Source organism: Phoenix dactylifera, chromosome 10 (genome assembly GCF_009389715.1).
Source record: "Phoenix dactylifera cultivar Barhee BC4 chromosome 10, palm_55x_up_171113_PBpolish2nd_filt_p, whole genome shotgun sequence".
In the NCBI taxonomy this organism is placed as follows: domain Eukaryota; kingdom Viridiplantae; phylum Streptophyta; class Magnoliopsida; order Arecales; family Arecaceae; genus Phoenix; species Phoenix dactylifera.
Genome location: NC_052401.1, coordinates 6,688,209 through 6,708,187, shown reverse-complemented (window position 1 = coordinate 6,708,187; position 19,979 = coordinate 6,688,209). Strand labels below are relative to the sequence as shown.

Here is a 19,979-nt window from a genome sequence, read left to right as displayed (position 1 = left end):
CGGCGTCCCCTCCACAACTACTTTTCATGTTACTAAATATATCCAAAATATTCTCACATGAACAGTAAAAGTCATTAACATCATGCAAAAAATCTCAAAAACTACGAGTGATGGAAGATGCGGTCAATTGATTCACTTCCCGTATGTATGCAAGCATGTATATATACACATGCATGCTTTTATATGTGTACATAAACATATACGTAGGAAATTGAGTCCGGTTTGTTATTTGAAATATGGGTCTGCCTAAATCCAAAGTTGACTCAATAAACATTTTGATTTCAAGTTAAAACCAATCCACACCCAATAAATTATTGAGTTCATGCTTTAGAACCAAGCCCAAGTTTTAAATCAAGAGAAATTCATAATCTTCTATAAATGAAACATGTGATATATCTTTATTAGCTTTGCCACTAATCGTTAGTTTATCTGATTGATGTTGATTTCAATACAAAATAGAACTTGGCTCGATGTTTTCGACTAGACAATATTTAACATGCGCCCTAGTTGTTGGAATTTACTAATTTCTGTGACTTGGATTTTAGAGGATTACAAATGTTCTTTGGATACAAATATTGCCATTTGGGAGGCCTTTAGGGGTGGTTTGAAGCAGGTCAAGCCTAGTTTGGGCTAATAAGTAGTCGTTTACAGCCTAATTTAGGGTGGTTTAGAGCATAAATCTCGGTCGATCTAGCTAGTGCATGCAAATCAAAAGTAATTCTAATGAGTTTTCAAAATATATAAGTTACATATTCAATCATTAAATGAACTTAATAAAACAATGGTGGATGACTACGCCAAAAGCAGAGATTAGGTTATTTCGAGAAGTTTAGCAAAGCGATAGCAATCGAGGCAGTCAAGAGAAGCATGTCGGAATTATGAATCATGTTGCAATTGCTTACTACAAGCACAACATAATGATCGAATAACTGCTATTCAGCTAATCATGACCATTTGTGTGTGAAACGACGACAGTGATTGAGTGGCCCTGTGCAGCACACGAACATCATGCTGTTTGGGATCAACTCAATCATGACCGTCCTGCCATTCGCGCCAAACATGGACGGTCAGAACATAACCCTTTGTGGCTCCATAATTCAACCTAGGCCTCGGCAGTAAGGGTGGCAAAATATGATCCGACTCGCCAACCCAATCCGTGTTCGACCCGCCATAAATAGATTTGGGTTTGGCCTAAACAGGTTCGGGTCGTAAACAGTTTAACATGTTTATTAATTGAGTCGGATACGAGTTTTAGATGTTCGACCCGTTTAACCCGTATAACCTGTTTAACTATTGGGCTGATAGAAGACAAGGTCAGGGCCAGCCCAACTCTCCGCCACATGCCTGCATGCCCACATCGCACTCCACAGTCCACAGTCTCCACCTCGGGCCCTCGGCCCGATTTCATTTTCACCGCGAGGGCATGAATACGATCGCTTCCCTCTGTCCCTCTCCAGTCTCCCCTCTCCTCTCCAGCTCTCCTCCGGATTCTTTGCCTGGCGTCGCTCGAGCTCTCTTCACCTAGCCCATCGTCATCGAGCCCCCCGATTCAAGACCCTAAGCAGCCTCGCTCAGGTCCTTGGAAGGTCGGGGACAGCATGTCAAGGGAGTGGAGAGAGAAAGAGATGGAAAAGAAGGCCATGGCTCCAGCGAAGGAGACGGCCGACCTTACTCTCGAATCACTTCCTTGCCGAACTCGATCTTTTCATCTCTACTATCGTCGATCTTGGCCTCACCCTCTTCGCTGAGATCCAAGGATCACAGCCCCCGACCTCGTTGTCGCTGACTTTAGAGGCACCCTCTCAATCGGTATGCCTCACTCCCTCTATCCTCCCCCCACCCCACAAACCCCACCACCAAATCCTCCTTTGGTGCCACCACCACCAGTCCATCCCCCTCAAGCCCTAAGCCCCGAGCTGGGCCTAACCTATTGAAGCTGGCACCTCTCTCTCTCCATCGAACCCTCTCACCTCTCTCTCTCTCTCTTCGTCGAACCCTCCAACCTCTCCACATCTCTCTCTTGCCGAAAGAAACCCCAAGGTCCCATCCCCCCCATCTCTCTCTTTCTCGCCAGAAGCAACCCCACGGCCACGGTCCCCACCCTTCCATCTCTTACTCTCCATCGAAGTCGAACCCCCCACCTCTCACACACACACACACACTAGAAGCAACCCCAGTACCCCACGGCCACGGTCCCCACCCTCCCATCTCTCACTCTCCGTCGAAGTCGAACCCCCACCTCTCTCTCTCTCTCTCGCCAGAAGCAACCCCACGGCCACAGTCCCCACCCTTCCATCTCTCACTCTCCGTCGAAGTCGAACCCTCCACCTCTCTCTCTCTCGCCAGAAGCAACCCCACGGCCACGGCCCACGATCCTCACCCTTTCATCTCTCTCTCCATTTGGTTAAACGGGTCAGAAAAGCAAACCCGACCTATTTAATCGACCTGTTTATTAAAGGGTCGAATTACCTGTTCATATCATGATTTCTGACATGTTTAATAAATAGGTCGGATTCAAATTTATATTTTTCTGATCCGTTTAACATTTGATCCGATCCGTTTACGTCCGCCCCAATCCGATTGCCACCTATAGTCGGTACCAGCCGCTTAACTTTTTTTTCATATATATAATATTTTCTTTTTCTTTTTTTAAATTTTTCCGTTTGGAAACCAAACGTAATGGAAGGACTAAAAGCGAAACGCCTCGATCTCGATCCCCTCGGTGGGCCCCACCACCTTCTCTGCTTTCTGCGGGGTTCGAATTTAATACGACGCCAGCGCACGTGCTCTCCGCCAGCGGCGCGGGATCTCCACCACCGTCTTTTCCGGCGACGGAAAAGAGATAAAAAGAAAGAAAAGATCATCATCGCTAGGGAGCGCCAAATTTGGCGCACAAAAAGCTCCATCTACGAGAGCTCTGTTCGATTGATAAATGCCTTTGCGAGTGGCTTGGCGCCTCATAACTTTTCTTCTGACAACAGAAAGGATTCCGGGCTCCACCACGGCCATCGAGTGAGGCCACGTGCATCCTCTTTTAATCAGACGGTAATCATTATCCAGACGCCCCCCTCTCGGCCCTTACCCTTAAACCAAACTTCCGCCTGCAACAACCACTCGAAGCTTGGCCTCCTGTAATATTCTCACATATCGACACGTGGCAAATAGGTAAATACACAAGGACGTCATCCGGTTTGGTGATGCGACGGCAGTCACGGACTAGACTCTTCCAAAGATAATTGCAGCGTGGACGCTTTCGTCTCCCTTTTACCGTTAAATCTCTCTCCCTCGCCCCTCGGAACAAACCCATCTCAAATACCAAGCGGCCCAAACAAAATCACCAATTCTATTGGCGGGGATCCGACTAGGGTGCTCAACTGGGTCTGAAAAGGCCCGAGCAGTGACAGAGGAGTTCATTCCCTGCTCCATAGTATTTGGGTGATAATGAAAGAGATCGTTACCTTTCAAGCTATGCATGTATATCGGGAGGCTAACGTGGCAGTGGACTAGGTGACGATATATGTAGCAAACTATTTAGGAAGCATCCTATGGATTGGAGAGGGAGAGATGCCCAGAGCACTTCGAAACTTTTTGTTTTCCGATTCTATTGGATATATTCGTACCCGTGATGTATGAAATGCTCGCTTTATCCAAAAAAATCACCAAATTATCTTCCATTCGTACTTTTTTGTGTGTTAAAACCGTTATTTTATACCTTTCAAGTATAGATACAGCTAATAAAATCAGAAAATAACAAGTCACCGAATGTCTTAAGCAACTCCTCTCTCCAGCCTATAGGGTGACTTTGGAATAGCATGCCACATAAGAAGCTACCTAGTCTGCAGTTTTGTTGGCCTTTCTAAACACATGCTTAGCTTGAAAGATCATTCCATCTCTCATCGTTTACGGCTCTTATTGATTGAATTCAATTATGGAAAAATTCTATTCATAATTTTATTAGTCTCTTTAAAAATATGTTTCGCCAGATCTCTGGGTGGCTCTTATTCGAGTAAACTAAATTATGGAAAACTTTTTGGGCCGCGAAGTAAAGTGCCCCAGAAACTATTGCTTCTGGGACCCTGAAATAGACTCATGAAATGACCTCCCGCAAGGAATGACGTCACCCATCTCGCACGGTCCCCCGTCTGGGCCTCGCTATTCGGGTCTCTGTAGCATTTTTAGCTCATATCATCGCCCAGTTTAGAGGACTAAATTACGAAAGATACACTAAAGAGAAGATAAGAACCAGTAGCCATTCCCTCTCAAGCACTCGCCCTCTGCATTCTATTTTTGGCATCCCGTCTTCCGTACGTCTCAGAGCGGATCGCTTCCTCCCTACGGAACTGAGACCACAGAGAGAGAGGAGAGGGGAGGAGGGAGAAGTAGGAGTAATGGGAGGGGTGACGTCGTCGATGGCGGCGAAGATGGCGTTCTTCCCGCCGAGTCCGCCGACGTACGAGGTGGTGAGGGAGGGGGAAACGGGGGTGGTGAGGCTGAGCCGGCTCCCGCACCGGGAGAACGTGGAGGTGCTGCGGCTGCCGACGAGGCGGGGGACGGAGATCGTCGCCGTGTACGTCGGCAACCCCATGGCGGCATCCACTGTGCTCTACTCCCACGGCAACGCCGCCGATCTCGGCCAGATGTGCGAGCTCTTCATCGAGCTCAGCATCCACCTCCGCGTCAACCTCTTGGGGTATTTCCCCTCCTCCTTCTTCTTCTAATTTTGATTGCTTTTTTGGCTTTTGGCATGTTTTTAGGATGCGTTATCTTGTGTTGATCTTGCCCTGTTTTAGTTTGGAGTGGTAGCTGATATTTTGATTTGGGAGAAGATTTTGCGTATGGGTTTGTTAGAGGGTGGTTTCTTGACTGATTGGGGAGAGGTGGAGGGAGATTGAGGTGGTTGGATTATGTAAAAGTCTGGATTTTTACTGGGATTTTAGCAGTACAATCTTATATCAAGGCTTTTTTCTTCATTTACTCCTTATCCATAGTTTGTTTTGGTGTAATAAATCGGGAGTTAATGTTTTTATATGGCAAGCTAGCAAAATTGTGATGGTTTTCCGTATTATTGTTCTGGATCTATGGTTGGAGTGCGATTTCTGGGAATTTTTTTGCTGGATTCCGGAAAAACCAGATTTTTATTTGGAAGGTTATGGTATTACATACGATGAAGTAGAGACAGATTTTTGATGCATTTCCCCTCCACCAAATTGCAACTTGGTAATGATTTTCGAATGGTTTGCTTCTGATTTTCTTTATAAATGATTTATCTTGTCTGTGAATTTGGTGGAAGTCTATGTAATTCTTTATGAACTTGGCTGTTAACACACTGCATTTGTAGCTGAAGATTGACTTGCGAGGTGGATGTGGTAATTCTATTTGTAGTTCTCTTTGTTCTGTATTGATAAGAAGCCCTGTTTTTCTTAAGACGTGGAATTTTTTGTCTTTAGCTCATATTGGTAGAGGGGGAGCTGATTGAGTGGTGTTGGTCCTGAGGTTGGGGCTGCAGCTGTGGTGGGAGTGAATGGCAAAATAAAGATAGCAAAATTGTCGTGGAGGCAGTGGTGGTGATGGCAGAAGAGAGGAGAGAGGGGTAGAGGCAATAACGGAGGGGAGAGGGGTGGAGGCAGTGATGGAGAGGGGAGGGGAATGGGCAGCTAGCGACTAGTTGCTAGGAAAAGAAGGCACGGCTGGCTGTGACCCCATCTGATTGAAGATTTTCTTACTATTCACATCCCTTGTTAAACATGCTCCTAAATTTGGATAGAACACTTTTATAATTTTAAGAACTGAAGTGAAGGGGTGAAGTTAATGAAGATGGGGATATTGTGTAATTCTATTCATTTTGACTTCAACAACTGTGCTCTATTTACGTAACTAATGCCTAAAGCCGAGCTAAGCACTGAGTATGCAGGGCCGGTGCTCCACAAACCCTTCATGCATGCATACGCACATGTCCATTACTCTAGTCATAAAGCTATAGTCGAATAAATTAAAATTTATTAGAACAATGCTTTATGGTACATCTTGGATTTCCAATAATTGTTGGACAGACCACTCCATTTCAATGGAAGTCTGAGTATGTGGGCTTTATCAGATGCAAGAAGTTCCGACCGCTTAGCCTCATGAAACCATTGAAAGAAACCTTCCTCAATAAATAACTGGAAAATGATGGGTATCTCGATTGTGACCTTTTCTTTTTCTTCTCTGTTACCTTTCCTTTTTGGCCACTGCCCCACAGCTGCTGCTTTGCCAACTGTTACCTCTACTGCTACTTTGCAAGCTGCAGCAACTATTCTTTCTACATTGCCGTGGCAGGAGAATATCCCATTGTTCTTCTATTTTTCTTTTTCATGAAGCACTTTCTTGCCCAGTGAACCCCTCCAATCTTTGCCATCACTGTTGCATTCTGATCTGTTGTCCTGTCCACCCTTTCCATTGTTGCCTTGGTATCCCCTCACATCTCTGGCTGTCTTCACAATCTTCATTTTTGATCCTTTCACCTTCCCTATTTGATTTCGCTGGATTACCAATACTGAAATTAATAGTTGGTGCGAGAGGCTTGATTTAAAATAAAAATTAAAATATTTATATGCATAAATAATCTGATCAAGAATCATGCAACCAATTAGAAATTAGAGAATTTACGTGATCATTGCTTCTTCTTCCATTTTTTTCATTCCTCTTCTTCTCATCCTTCTCTTTCTTCTTCTCCTTCTTCACTTTCCCTCTACATGTGGGCTTACCTACTTGGTTTAATTCCTTGATGAATTGTAAGAGAAAAAATATCCTTTTTTTTTCAATTTTTTGATAATTTTGTTTTCAGTCTTAGTATTTTTCTCAATTTTGGTGCTGATATGCGTATTGGTCCAGGTCTCAGACAGCATGTGGGTTTCAATGGCTCCAAACAATTTGGTTTTCTGCTTTGAATCTTAACCCCAAACAATGTATGGAATAAATCTAAAATCTTTTGATATGAAGGGCCCCCTAAAGTTAGCTTGAGTATGTATTACTCACACTAGCTGCAATTTTTGTAAAATTGAAACATTTCATATGATATAATTTGACTTCATAACAAAACAATTTTTTGTTTGTGGTCAATTTGTAGTTTCTTGTTTTGGCATGTGCATTTAGAGGGTGTGGTAAATTATTTATGATAATATTGTGATTGCTGTTTCTAGCTTCAATGCACTTACTTGGCTTAGAAGGAAAGAGTGTGTTATGATTATGGGATCCAATCAATTGTGGATATCGTGGTTAAAATTCACCCCAAAATTTTTCCATTTTTGGTTGATGTTTGCTCCTAATTTTCTATCTTTAGAACATTAGGAGAGAACTAAGGGGTCTATACGTTTCATAAAGAAAAGATTTTGTAAAAGTATAATAGAGTGAATCTCCTAGAAACATCCAATCTCAATACATACCAAAAGGATGGGATAAGTTGTTTGCGAATGGGATTTTGATGTAAAATGCTTCAGATCAAGGGTTGAAATACTGCTATACCAGAACAAGTGTGCACCGTATTAAACGAACACATAATATTGTGATTGGTGTCGGCACAGCAAAGGTGACACTGACTAACATGCACTGGTATGGTATGGTATGCAAGAGCCTACCAAGTATTGGTTTCTTATGGATATAGTATGTTAGTCTTGATAAGGCCTATTGAAGATTAGCTTTCAGGATAATAATTACATGATAGAGTGATGTGCAGAGGGTTGGGGACCCCTAGAGACCACAACAAATATAAGAATGATGTGAGATAGGCATCAAAAAGATATGGCTAGCATGGAATTAAGGAAGATGTCATTGTGGGTGTGCGAGAGGTGTTGTCAGGGTTTAAGTGTCAGAAATCAGAAACATGGGAGAGTCAGTCTCTCTTGATCTTGTTTTGAAAGCAAAAAGTGAGAGGGTGGAGGGCGAGGGTGATGGATTAAGCATATCCCTCCTTTTATCTTTCATGAGACAATGGACATGAATGGAGAGTTCCAACATTTCTATAAGATGTAAAAGGATTCCATTTTATAAGGGTTGTCTATAAATCTTGCTTTTTTGCATATCTCGTGTGTTGTTAACGGGGCCCAAAATGGGGGGGTCAACTAAGAAGATGGAAGAGCTTTAGAAGATTTAAAAAGGACTTTGTAATAGTGTTGATCCCCCTAATAGGAATGAAAATTGAATACATATAAAACAAGATGGCATGAGATGGGATAAGTTTTTCAGTCACAGATATTGGTGTAAATGCTAGCTGATAGAATAATCTATACTTTTCTATGCTCCATTATGTAGAAGGCAAACTGCATGTTTCGTGAAAAGGCTGAGGCATAGACCAAATGGACATATCACAATTACCTTGATCTAAGAGGATCACCAAACCCGTTGTGGACAATCATGGCCACCCCGAGTAGGTTTGGATAGGGTTCTTGGGCGAGATCCACATATCTAGGACTCGATAGCAAACCTCAGCTTTTGGAGGGCATCTAGTGTCCTTTTTCAGCATGCAGGGCATCAAAATGAAGCTCTTGCTGAGTTCTATGATGGTTCCCAAACCACTAACGGTTTTGGTGTATGCAGTGGTCTAGGGCCTATGACGATGTTTAGGCCTCAAAAAAGGTCAGTTGAAGTGAAAGTTTCTTTTGCGAGAAAGACTTTGACGAAGCATAACTCTCAAGCCGGGAAGAATTAAATAAAGTAACTAAAGACAAAGTTGATGTATAGTTGAGATCTGGCTCAAGAAAGATTTTATCTTTTCTATGATTATTTTCACTAGTCATGGCTATTTTGGAAAGGATATAATCTCTTTTAACTAGAAGAGGAATTCGACCTGAATTTTGAGACTAGGACATCACTAGTATAAATAAAGAGATTGTAATCAATTTTATTATTAATTAATATAATGAAAGGAGACCTAATACCCTACTTTCATAATTCTTATTTTTTGTTATTTTATTTCGAGATATTCGCGTTGAGTAGATTGAAGGAATTGCTTTCTTCTCTCTCTTTGATTGGATCATACCCTACATTGCACTTTTGATTGCCTGAGGAAGTGGAATGCTTGCTTTATTCTTAACATGTGATGATTGTGAAGTAGCAATTTTTCATTTGAATCTTGGTTCATAAAGATGTGGATAGCCGATTTTGAGGTTCATAATACTGCTGCATACTTGAGTGAAGTCTCAAGTTGTTCATTGTAATCAGTTGTTAAAATGTTCCTTTGTTCAGTTAATTAAACTTGTACACAGCAATAGATTGAGCATTTGATAAAGGATTATTTGCATATGATCTTTTTAAGAAGTACATATTTGTTTGTTTACTTATCAATATGTGATGGCTATCAAATAATCATCTAAAATTCTAAAACTTGAAGATATGCATGCATGGTTATGTGGTTAGATGACATTTTGGAAGAAAAGGTAACATTCTCATATTATTGGAGATCTTAAAGAAAAAATCTACTTTATTTTATTTTTTTGAAATAGAGGTTCATGTTTATTGATTATTGATTGATTTTGAAGAAATGTTTTGTTTTGGACTTGACAGTTATGCCCCTCTATTAAAATGGACACACACACTTAGCTCATAAATATTATAATAGATGATATGTAAATTTTGTTAACAAATGCACACATAAAGCCTTTCCACACATAAGTGAAGATGTTATTATCATAGTTCATTGTACTAACTCGCATTTCATGATGTGGGGTGTATTGTACCATACTCGCAAGGTACTTGTGTGGTATCAAGGTTTGATACAGTGCAGCGTTTGAGCTAACCTGTATAAGTTGGAACTGACCAGCTCTACATGGTTTCATGTTGTATAGAGTATAGACTAAGGTTTTAAATCTTGTGGGATAGGGGTGTCTTGGTTTCTCCATGGAACGGGACGCCTTGCTATCTTGCCCCATCCCAGCGGCGATCCCAGTCATGCATCCTGGTAGATATCCTCCCTCTCTCCCCTTCTTCTTTTCTTTCTTTCCTTCTCTCTTTCTTTTTCTTCTTTCTTTCCTTCTTGCTTTTCTGTCTTTTTCTTCTACCTTCCTTTCTTTCCTTTCTCTTTTTCCTTCTCTTCATCTTTCCTTCCTTTCTTTATTTTCTCTTTCTTCTTCTCTCATCGCGTGGATGGGTTTCAGAGTCCTGACCCCATCACAGTCCCATTTTCTCATAAGAATTGGATGGGACAACTGGGAGTCCCCTGTCCTATCATGACATAATACCTTGGTATTGATTTGTGCCACCTGGTTTCTGGCAGCACCATGGCTAGCCTAAGAAAAGAGTCTCCTAATCCTTTGTTGGTATTTGGGGGGGGGGAGTCATGATCATAAAATGTAATAATTGATGCATAAATATTGGTAACAAATGCATGCATGTTACCTTTCCATCAACATGCTAAGATGTTCTTATAATAGCCACAAGGACATAGATATAATAGTCAAGTCCAAATTGCATTGTTTAGAACATAGACAAACATAACCTGGTTTTGCCAAAGTTAAAGAAAGTGGATTTTCCATGCTACATTCCCCATATTTGTTACCATATTATCTCCTCAATAATTTTTGCATATATACTATTCAAAATGCATAATGTTGTATTTGTCTCTTGAAAAATTGAAATGTACAAATGTCTCATTGACCCATAATTTTAAAGTGCACCTTAACTTTTCAAAAATCATATATAATTAAACCCAAACTATTTGGCATGTTAAGTTCTAACCTAGTCAAATTAATGTTAAAATAACAGAAGTGAATAGAAAATGATAAGATGGGTATACAAGCAAATTTCAAACTTTTGGAAGTGCATTTATGCCCTTTCTACTTGTCGAAGGGTAAATACAAGAATAAGGGATTTTGAGGGGTATATCTGCAAAAATCCCCTTGATAAACCATCAACTATGATTTATCCAGAAAATACAATTTCACATGCTGAGGGCTCTTTTATGTAATGCTTCATATGCATGACTAAACTTTTTAGCCATATGCCACTGCAATTTACCAACTTGAAAGCACCAACTGCCTGGGCCATGATTGGGGGAGGTGGCCTTCTGCCCTAACTGGCTCTTCTTTAGGCCAGTGCCTTTGGCAGAGTTAGTATTAGGAGTGAGTAATTGGCTCATCTAAATATCCATATAGCAAGGGCAAAATCACTAAATCTATAAAGCTTACTTACAATGCGAAATCACCAGAAGTGTCTAGTTAATTTTATCAATACGCACTGTAATGATGATATGTATTTGACAAAGTTTTACATTCATGCAGGTATGATTATTCTGGATACGGACAATCATCTGGAAAGGTTTGTTTTGGATTTCTTATACATATGCTTCATGACAATTCACCTTCCACCATCATGTGATTAGTATGAAATTACATGGGTAGAGTGAAAGTTAATTTCTTTTTACTTATTCTTGGTAGCCAAGCGAACAAAACACTTATGCTGATATAGAAGCTGCCCACAAGTGCCTTATAGAGAAGTATGGCGCAAAGGAGGAAGACATCATCCTTTATGGCCAATCTGTTGGAAGTGGACCAACCGTGGATTTGGCAACTCGCTTGCCACGCTTGCGAGCTGTTGTTTTGCATAGCCCTATACTTTCTGGCTTAAGAGTGATGTATCCTGTAAAACGTACATACTGGTTCGACATTTATAAGGTTAATACTTGATTAGAATTCTGGATGATATGTTGCCCCTTGCTTGATTATTGGCCTGTGTTGTTTGCACTGAATAACCATTTGAATTTCGTCCTATTTCCAGAATATTGACAAAATCCCATTGGTCAATTGCCCTGTGCTGATAATTCATGTAAGTATATCTGTTCCTTACATTTTAAACTTGTCTTCAAAGGGTTTAATGCTTATGCTCAACAAATGACTTATTTGCATTTTTATAATGGTGACCAAAACAAGCACATTTCTTTTTTATTGCTAAATATATGTTGACACAAAATTAATCTAATGGCATATCACAAGAAAAGGGCTTCTTGGACATGATAATGTACTTATCACGAGGAATAATTTTGTACTGTTGATCAATCTCATTGGTATATATTGTCAGCTCAGATTTTGTTCTTAAAAGTTTATTATAGCGGCAAATTTATTCCATTGGCTACCTACCAGTAACTTAGGAAGATGCCATGTTGCTTGATCTGTTTAAAATTGAGTAAATAGGGATTGAAATGAAGATCAGTTGATAAGTTCCAGTAAAGCAATTTATGATCTTGATTATAACCAACAAATGCTTATGCCATCAATTTGGGCTTTGCATCGGCCATTTGCTTTTTCTTCATCTTAGCCTATGTTTGGCTGTATCCTTCATCATGGATACTCTTTAATTTCTTGAGCAACATTCCTGTCTAATTCTCCCTTTTCACTTGTACAACCAAATTTGAGTGCTATTGTTGCACTTGCCTTCGTACCTGATCTAAGATGACATGCCGCACAAGTAACATCCCAGATTTTTATCCCAGATATGCTTCTGTTTGATGTCCCTTTTACTCTAGTTGGAATACATATCAGCCTTAAACTTTTTCATCTTTACTGAGGTCATATTTTGGATCCATACCATCTATAATGTCATTCTATTGGTAGCTGCTCTCTGTTTCATATAGTCAAACAATAGCCTGGAATATTTGTTTGACTCTTAAGAAATTGCTTCTCAACTTAAGCCCCTTTATTAGATATAGTCACATACTTCTTTATCTATCTTTTATTTATTTGTACATTAGATTGGAGATCCCGAAATTAATGGTTGTAGCTGGTTCTACTAGGTTGTTATAAACAAAAAATACCTTAATTATACACTACCATCCAAATGGGCAAAACAATGGGTTTCCTAACTGACTAGGAAGATGCCTAGTATCATAGGTGGGGATAAAGGTAAAAGGGAATAAATTGAAGAAAAAGAGAGAGGGGAAGAAAGAGGGGAATGTAGAGAAGAAACAAAGACAAGAAATGTTGGACAATAATAAGATGATGAAGAGGAAAGGAGGAAATTCATATGTATGCTAGCTATATATGATATCCAATTCATAATTTTAAATAATTTGAAGTCATGCAGTATGTTATGGGTGATTTGTAGGTTAGAAAAAAATATTATCCATCTGTGCCCCATCAGTTTGGGTTTACTTTATAAATTACCATTCATCTCTGTCAACAAAATGCATGAAGTACATATCAAGGATGTTGACTGAACCTTAAATATTCAGTAAGGAATCAAAGAAATATATGCCATTCATTCTTTTGGTGTATGTTTGTGACCTTTGGATTTGAGATGCAGAAATGGATATACACTGAATTGTGATATATCTTGAGACCATACATGACTTGATGGGGCCTGTCAAAACTCTAAACACTTCTTTTTGTAAAGAAAAAAAACATTATTTATACAAAATAGACATACTATATGTATGTATGTATGTATATATGTATATGTAATTATATATGCAGATACATACATATGTATACATACATATGAATACACACATGTATGAACCGTACATACAAAATATGTACATATTTTATGTATTCATGGGTACATTTGTAAACATACATGCATAGATGCATATGAAAGTTTAGCGCATGGTCCGCCATACAAATTTTGCTATCAAAAGCATTTCGATCACGTTTTAAGTATGGTTTTCCACTATCTTGGTTACATTCCTTTTTAGAACTTGGAGGTGATGTTGTTAAAGATGGTTGAAATAATGAATTTGCATGCATTATGTCATGATCCAAAAACTCACTCAAAAGAGCTAGCCAGAAGTTATTAATCGGGATCTTTGGCCTTGTTCAGGTACCCAAGACCTTCATAATGCACAACTGATGTGGGACTAAGCATATGCCCACATAGGTCCATACATAGTGACCTTAGGTACTTTAATAGGGCCATGGACCTCAATTAAGGGGTTGTTTGGAACCTTGTAACTTAACTTGCAGCTCATGTTACGTGCAGCTTGAGTTGCAGGTGAGTCGAGTTGCAACATGATCAATTCCAGTGTTTAGATGGTGGATGAGGGTGAAATTAGGGTGAAGGTTGACTCAAAGGTGTTGGAGGGGGGGAGGGGGGTTGCAAGCAGGAGATGCCAAACGACCAAGATTCGGGAGCAGGGAGTGGGAGAACTCCTTTCTCTCTCACTCTTCCTTTTTGAACCCTTGTTCTAGTCACAAAGCTTAGAGCTATCATGATACCCATCGGTTGGATCCTATTGATGTGATGAGTTCGAGCACCACCAAATTTTGATCAATTTGGGGACCAACAACAGTACCTCCACGATGGAGACCATCATGGCCATCATCACCACCACCCTCCTCTAGGGCTTCTCCTCTGTGTCGCTGCCTATCACTATGGTAGCTGCAGGAGGGGTTCCCTTGCCCACCTCCTAGTCCATTGTCATCTCTTCCAGCACGGGTGAGGGGTGTGCATGGGAGGCAGGAGCTAGAGTTGGGGCACAAAAGGGTCGCGACACAAAAGAGGTGAGAAGTAGGGTTGCATAGAGAGTGGAGAGAGGAGGATTGGGAGCACAAAGGGGTACGAACGGGGGTGAGGGCTTGTGTACTTAAGCCTACAGCTTTTCTGGTGGTTGACTTGGGCGCAAATCAAGCTGCAACAAATGTGGCCTGAGTTACAGGGACTTTATAGTTTAACCTGTAATTTGCAATCTAGCACAGGCCTCCAAACAAGCAGGCTAGCCTGTCCTGCTGTCGATCGAGCTATAGGTCTTCAAATGGCTTCTAACAACTTTTGGCTAGCCCTTTTGGGTGAGGTCGTGGCTTGCTACATATTACATTATTTGTGCTTAAACCCTTTATATTGATGAGTACAAGATGTTTATACTAGATAGATATGGGAATGTATGGTAGGTAGCTCTATACATGGTAGAAAGCATGCTATTTGTGGTAAAACATTATATGGTAACTTCCACTTACCCCTCGAAGATTGAGCTTGGATGTTAAAAGTTGATTTAACTGAAGAATATGAGGTTTGGTAAAGAAATGTGCTCGCTATAGTCTTCTTTGTGTAAAAAATGATAAGACAATCATTCCATCAAGGTCAAGGTTTTAATTTTTGGCTAAAATTGATCCATTTGGGCCAAAATGGATCACTTCTAGCCGAGGTTGATCCGCAGCATTTGGTTTTGATAAAGTTTCATCTAGTTTCATCTAGTTTCGGTAGTTTTGGCCAACACCAACTAGCCTTTTCATTTCTTTTCTTTTCTTATGGTTAGAATGTTGCTATAAAGCCTCCTTTATCTCTAATGATCTTGCCGTTCTGATTATGGGTAGATTTCAAACAAAATCTGTTAAAAAAACTGAAATCAATGCATATATTAAGCATTTGAGAACCTGTGATCTATTTCTTGTGAATGTAACGTATAAGTAAATCTAATGGTTCATGTCTAATAACGATATGACATATGTTTCTATCATGAATTTTTGGTATCAATTCCTAGCGCTACTATAATGTTGATATATTTGATTAAATGTTTGACATGGCCTTTATGATTAAATGCTTGTAGTACCTTATGGAAGAACAGTTATAATTTTATATCTTAATGGAGATTGTTAGTGAAGGAAACTATATTTGCAAGTAACCCAACCCAACCTCCATATATCCCAACCCTAAACTAACCTAACCTTGTCTCAAGTCGGGTTTTCTCCAAGACAAAACACAGTTCCATCTTAAGCTAATTTCTATTGAGTCAGGTAAGTGTCAGATCAAGTAGGGTTAGTCTGTGTAAATTAGGTTAGATTAGGTTCAATAGGAACTTTAAGATAGAAAAGTTTGGGATATTTCTGTTGGATTACAGATTACTATTTATTGAGTTGAGGCCTCAACTATTCGTCAATTTTTGATCATATACTTACAAAATTTTGTAATTTATTATGACCGAAGATATCGTTATATAAAACATCGGTAATTTATTTGAAATATAAAGATAATTATTGATTTATTTAGTGGGTGCGTTGGGTAGGATTAGGTAGCCCATGTTCAAGCGGAATTCATGAAACCTCAACCCAATCCGTACCCAATTTGTGGGTTAGAAGGTTGAGCGCAACCCAAGTTGCATGACTAAGTGAAACTACTTTATAACGAGACATAAAGGAGGGGCCACATAACTTTGGTTATTGTGACTTATTAATCATGTTTTACTTGACATAATTCTGTCTAGGTCATGCTTAAGAATTAGTGAATTTTCAAATTCTTATTCGCGAAGCCTCTAGTTATTCTCTTCGTTGCCTTGGCTTTCAAATATTCGAGAATAGAGAAAATCATGTACATATTCTATCTTTTGCTACATTGGTAAGTTAATAATTTTAAGCACGTGTTTGTTGTGAAACCTAAAAGACTATTTAGTGAGTAGGTACTAAATTCCTCCATATAATGAGCGTAAATGAAGAGATTAGATGATAATATCTGATATATGAAGCTTCATTAGTCCTTGAGGAACGAAGTATAAACCAAAGATCCAAATTAAAATGTAGTGCAATCCATGCTCCATCCAAACTTTTTTTAATTCCAAAATTTCTGTTCATAGTGCAGCATGCATTGGAAGAGGAGAATGCAATCCTTCATTTTGAATGAAGTGTCTTGATCAAATTTTGAGAAACTGCTTGACAAACGGCAGGTCCAAATGCACTAATATGAATCATTTTCCAACTTTGACATCTCAAAGATTAATACAATTAGTCTATCATCAGTAAGACAACATTAAACCTTGTCTTTTTTTTCTCCTCCTAGGTTAGGCAATTGATCGTCCATAGCCCTTCTTTCATTATGATGTAAATACATCATTTTCACTCTCAATCATCGTGCTGAAATAAGGAAAGAAAAAGTTGGAAGGATTATAAATATACCTTCAGACAATTAACATTTTGTGATTTCTTTCTAGCTAAAAAATCCTATTAATAACCAGCACTGCAATACTTCCTTTATTAGGTTGAAGGTGGAGGAGAGATTTTGAGAAGGAAAATTGAAGTAGTGGGAGGTTCCGAGTGCATCTTTTCTTTTCAGTCTTCTATTTTGGTAAAAAGAGTAGGTCTCTGGGACATAGAGTGGATAAAAGGTTTGTGAAAGGGAGAATGGGTGTAATGTGCTAAGAAATAATATTAGGAAGGTGACCCATGTAAGCGGCTCTAAGGGTCAAGGCATGTTGCTTGGAATCTATAAGTGGAGCCAAGGATGGACCAGCAGCTCTGGGGTTTCATGGTTCCAAGTTGGTTGGCAAGTATTAAACCACTTAATATTTGACTAGCATAACTGTTTTGCACTGGCCAGGGTGAAGAATGTTTACTGGCTTAGGTTAGGTATGAACAGTGATCATCCTAACTGACCACCTATCAACAATCAAATAATTACCGATTAATATGACTCAAATGATAATGACATAGCACTTTCATCGTTTCATTTTGCACTCATAATCAAACTCTATCACCTTAATCCACACAGTGATTGGCTTATTCAGGTGCAAATTCTAAGCAAAGACTATTTTGTAAGAAACACCCCCTTAGGTGGTTGTGGAATGTATCAATCTGACAGGATTATTTGCAAATATCATATGAAATAGTAGTTTATAGTGATATCAACATTTTCAATTATTAATTCTCCATCTTTTTATACTGCCAATTTGTTTTGCGATGTACGTGTATTAACTCATCCGTATTCCCTTTCCACACACATGAAAAAGAAGAGGGGTAAAAAGAAATTCATATTCTTGACGATGTGCAGGGAACATCAGATAAAGTTGTGGACTGCTCTCATGGCAAGCAGCTTTGGGAATTGTGTAAGGAGAAGTATGAGCCATTGTGGCTCAAAGGAGGACAACACTGTGATTTAGAACTTTTTCCTGAGTTCATCAGACACCTCAAGAAATTCATATCTACAGTTGAGAAATCACCTTCCCAAAGAAACACTTGGAGAAAAAGCATAGATCGGTTCGAACCTTCCAGGAGGAGCACTGACTGTTTTGAACCATCCCGGAAGAGCACTGATCGGAGAGATAAACCAAGGCCTAGTACAGAAAAGTCGAGAAATAATGATTACAAATACAGCAATATGGACAGGTTGGACAAGCTAAAAATTTCATTCGACCATAAGGAGAAGTCCAGGAGGAGTGTAGATTGCTTTGAGAAGTCCAGAAAGAACACTGATCAACCGGACAGAGGACGGAAGAGTGTTGATAGATTGGACAGAATATGGGCTGGTTAAAATCTTTTAACCTCTTTGTAAAATTTATACAGGGGCTTATTTGTGTTGGGAAATTTATTCGTGCATTTATTTATGTTCTCTGATCATGTAGTTTGTTTGTGGAAGTTAAGAGACAACAATTGGAAATGGAAAGAGAGGGGAGGTGGAAAAAAAGGATTAGTTGATGACAAATTATAGTTCCTGGAATATAGCTAATTGAATCTTTCCTAACAATCATTATCAAGTCTGGTTAGGTTTATGGTTTTGTGCATTTATTCATTTCCAGTGACATTATTTGTTTGTTTTCCTAACAGTTTATAAAGACTGAAGAAAGCTTCTGTACTCATACTTCCTAGAGTAATTTTTAACATATTGGCCAGTGGTCACTTAATATGTGGACAATATGTTATTAGAAGTCGACAGTTTTCGTAGGCATATGTTACTACTGTTTTTTCTTTTTCTTTTTAATGTTGATGGTTCATTAGCATTTGAAGACCACTGAAGCTGCTTTGTTCAGTTACTAAAATGCCATGTGTCTACATATAATGAACTGAAGTTGTTAGTGGGTATTAATAAGGAGTAAGGACACTCATGTTTTGGAAATGCACTCCTTTGCATCTGTATCTCTCTGATTTGCAACACAACTGGTCTTCAGTGTGAGGGCCCTTAAATGGATAGTCATAAGAGAGTTATTAGTGTATGATCAATAGAGAACTTTTTTTCAAAAAAAAAAAATCACATGGTTAATTTGATCCTAAACAACCTACTTAACATAATCACATCTATCTTCTAATTGTCTTCTTGAATCAGCCATGCGCATCGCACATGCAAAATATAAGCAAGGCCAAGAGAAGCTCTCTCCTCTCAGTGATCTTTAAAATAATTAACTCAATTATATCGATCTCACAGGAAATGAGTGCCTTTGGTTCATGGAAACTTTCATCGATTAAAAGAGCTCAGCCAAATGCCTCAAGTGAAATCCTTCTGTTCTTCTTTTTTTTTCTCTCTCTCTCTTTAAACCCTGGCTTTTGCTTTAGAAGACAGAATCTGAGCCCCTTCTTCAGTTGAAGGCCTCAAACCAATGGCCATTCTCTCTCAATCTATTTTCCATCTTTCTGTTCTTATATAAAGCAATTCGCAAGTTTCTTGAATTGTTACTTTTAACCTTGCAATGCTTGCATATTTATGCAAGTTTATCACAATTCCTACACTTACTTTATGTACTTTTTGCATATTCATCACCTAACATTCTGATCCATGTGCTTTTTGCCAGAATCATTCGAACTGGCATTGGCAATTTTGAAGAACTCAAAATGCACATTTACTTTTAAGAACTTGCTTATAATATTTGAATTCGTTTATCTATTTCATTCTTCCATATATGAATATGTTGTTAATGAATGTTGTTGAAACTACAAGTACTAACTCTATTGCTAACTTTAACCCATAGACAACATCATTAATGGTGAGCAGTCTTAGTAAAGCATTGAATTCAAAAAGATTATCAACTTTATTTGTTATCTATTACTGTAATTATGAGATCAGCTGACTCATAAGACATATGTCCCATGTTATATTAACTTTTGGGTCTCAAGCATGATCTGTCCCAACATTTGAAACTATATGTTTCTTTGAGAAGAATTGAAACCACACCTTTAATTTTAGAGAGAATTGCCTGTCCTATTCCTAGCAGGAATTGAAACTCTATGGATTCTTGATAATATTTTTTGGCAAAACTAATAAGAAAGAAGGCATACTACATATATATATATATATATATATATATATATGTATATATATTTATT

General features: G+C 39.0%; 1 protein-coding gene across 2 annotated transcripts; it reads left to right on the top strand.

Moving 5' to 3' along the window:
* Positions 1-4,253: 4,253 nt before the first annotated feature.
* On the top strand, positions 4,254-18,522 carry LOC103696610 (alpha/beta hydrolase domain-containing protein 17C-like). Of its 2 annotated transcripts, none has more exons than XM_039130917.1 (5): positions 4,254-4,690; positions 11,250-11,286; positions 11,406-11,642; positions 11,746-11,793; positions 17,726-17,824. In XM_039130917.1, the coding sequence occupies exons 1-5, from the start codon at positions 4,389-4,391 to the stop codon at positions 17,822-17,824; spliced, it is 723 nt and encodes a 240-aa protein (XP_038986845.1). In that variant the 5' UTR covers positions 4,254-4,388. The 2 variants fall into 2 exon arrangements, with proteins under 2 accessions (XP_038986845.1, XP_038986844.1); XM_039130916.1 differs by having other exon boundaries at positions 4,256-4,690; positions 17,716-18,522.
* Positions 18,523-19,979: the final 1,457 nt, after the last annotated feature.

Coding starts and splice junctions, on each gene's coding strand:
- LOC103696610 (XM_039130916.1), top strand. CDS start 4,389: ATGGGAGGGGTGACGTCGTCGATGGCGGCGAAGATGGCGTTCTTCCCG. Junction 4,691..11,249: donor CTCCGCGTCAACCTCTTGGG/GTATTTCCCCTC, acceptor ACATTCATGCAG/GTATGATTATTCTGGATACG. Junction 11,287..11,405: donor ACGGACAATCATCTGGAAAG/GTTTGTTTTGGA, acceptor TATTCTTGGTAG/CCAAGCGAACAAAACACTTA.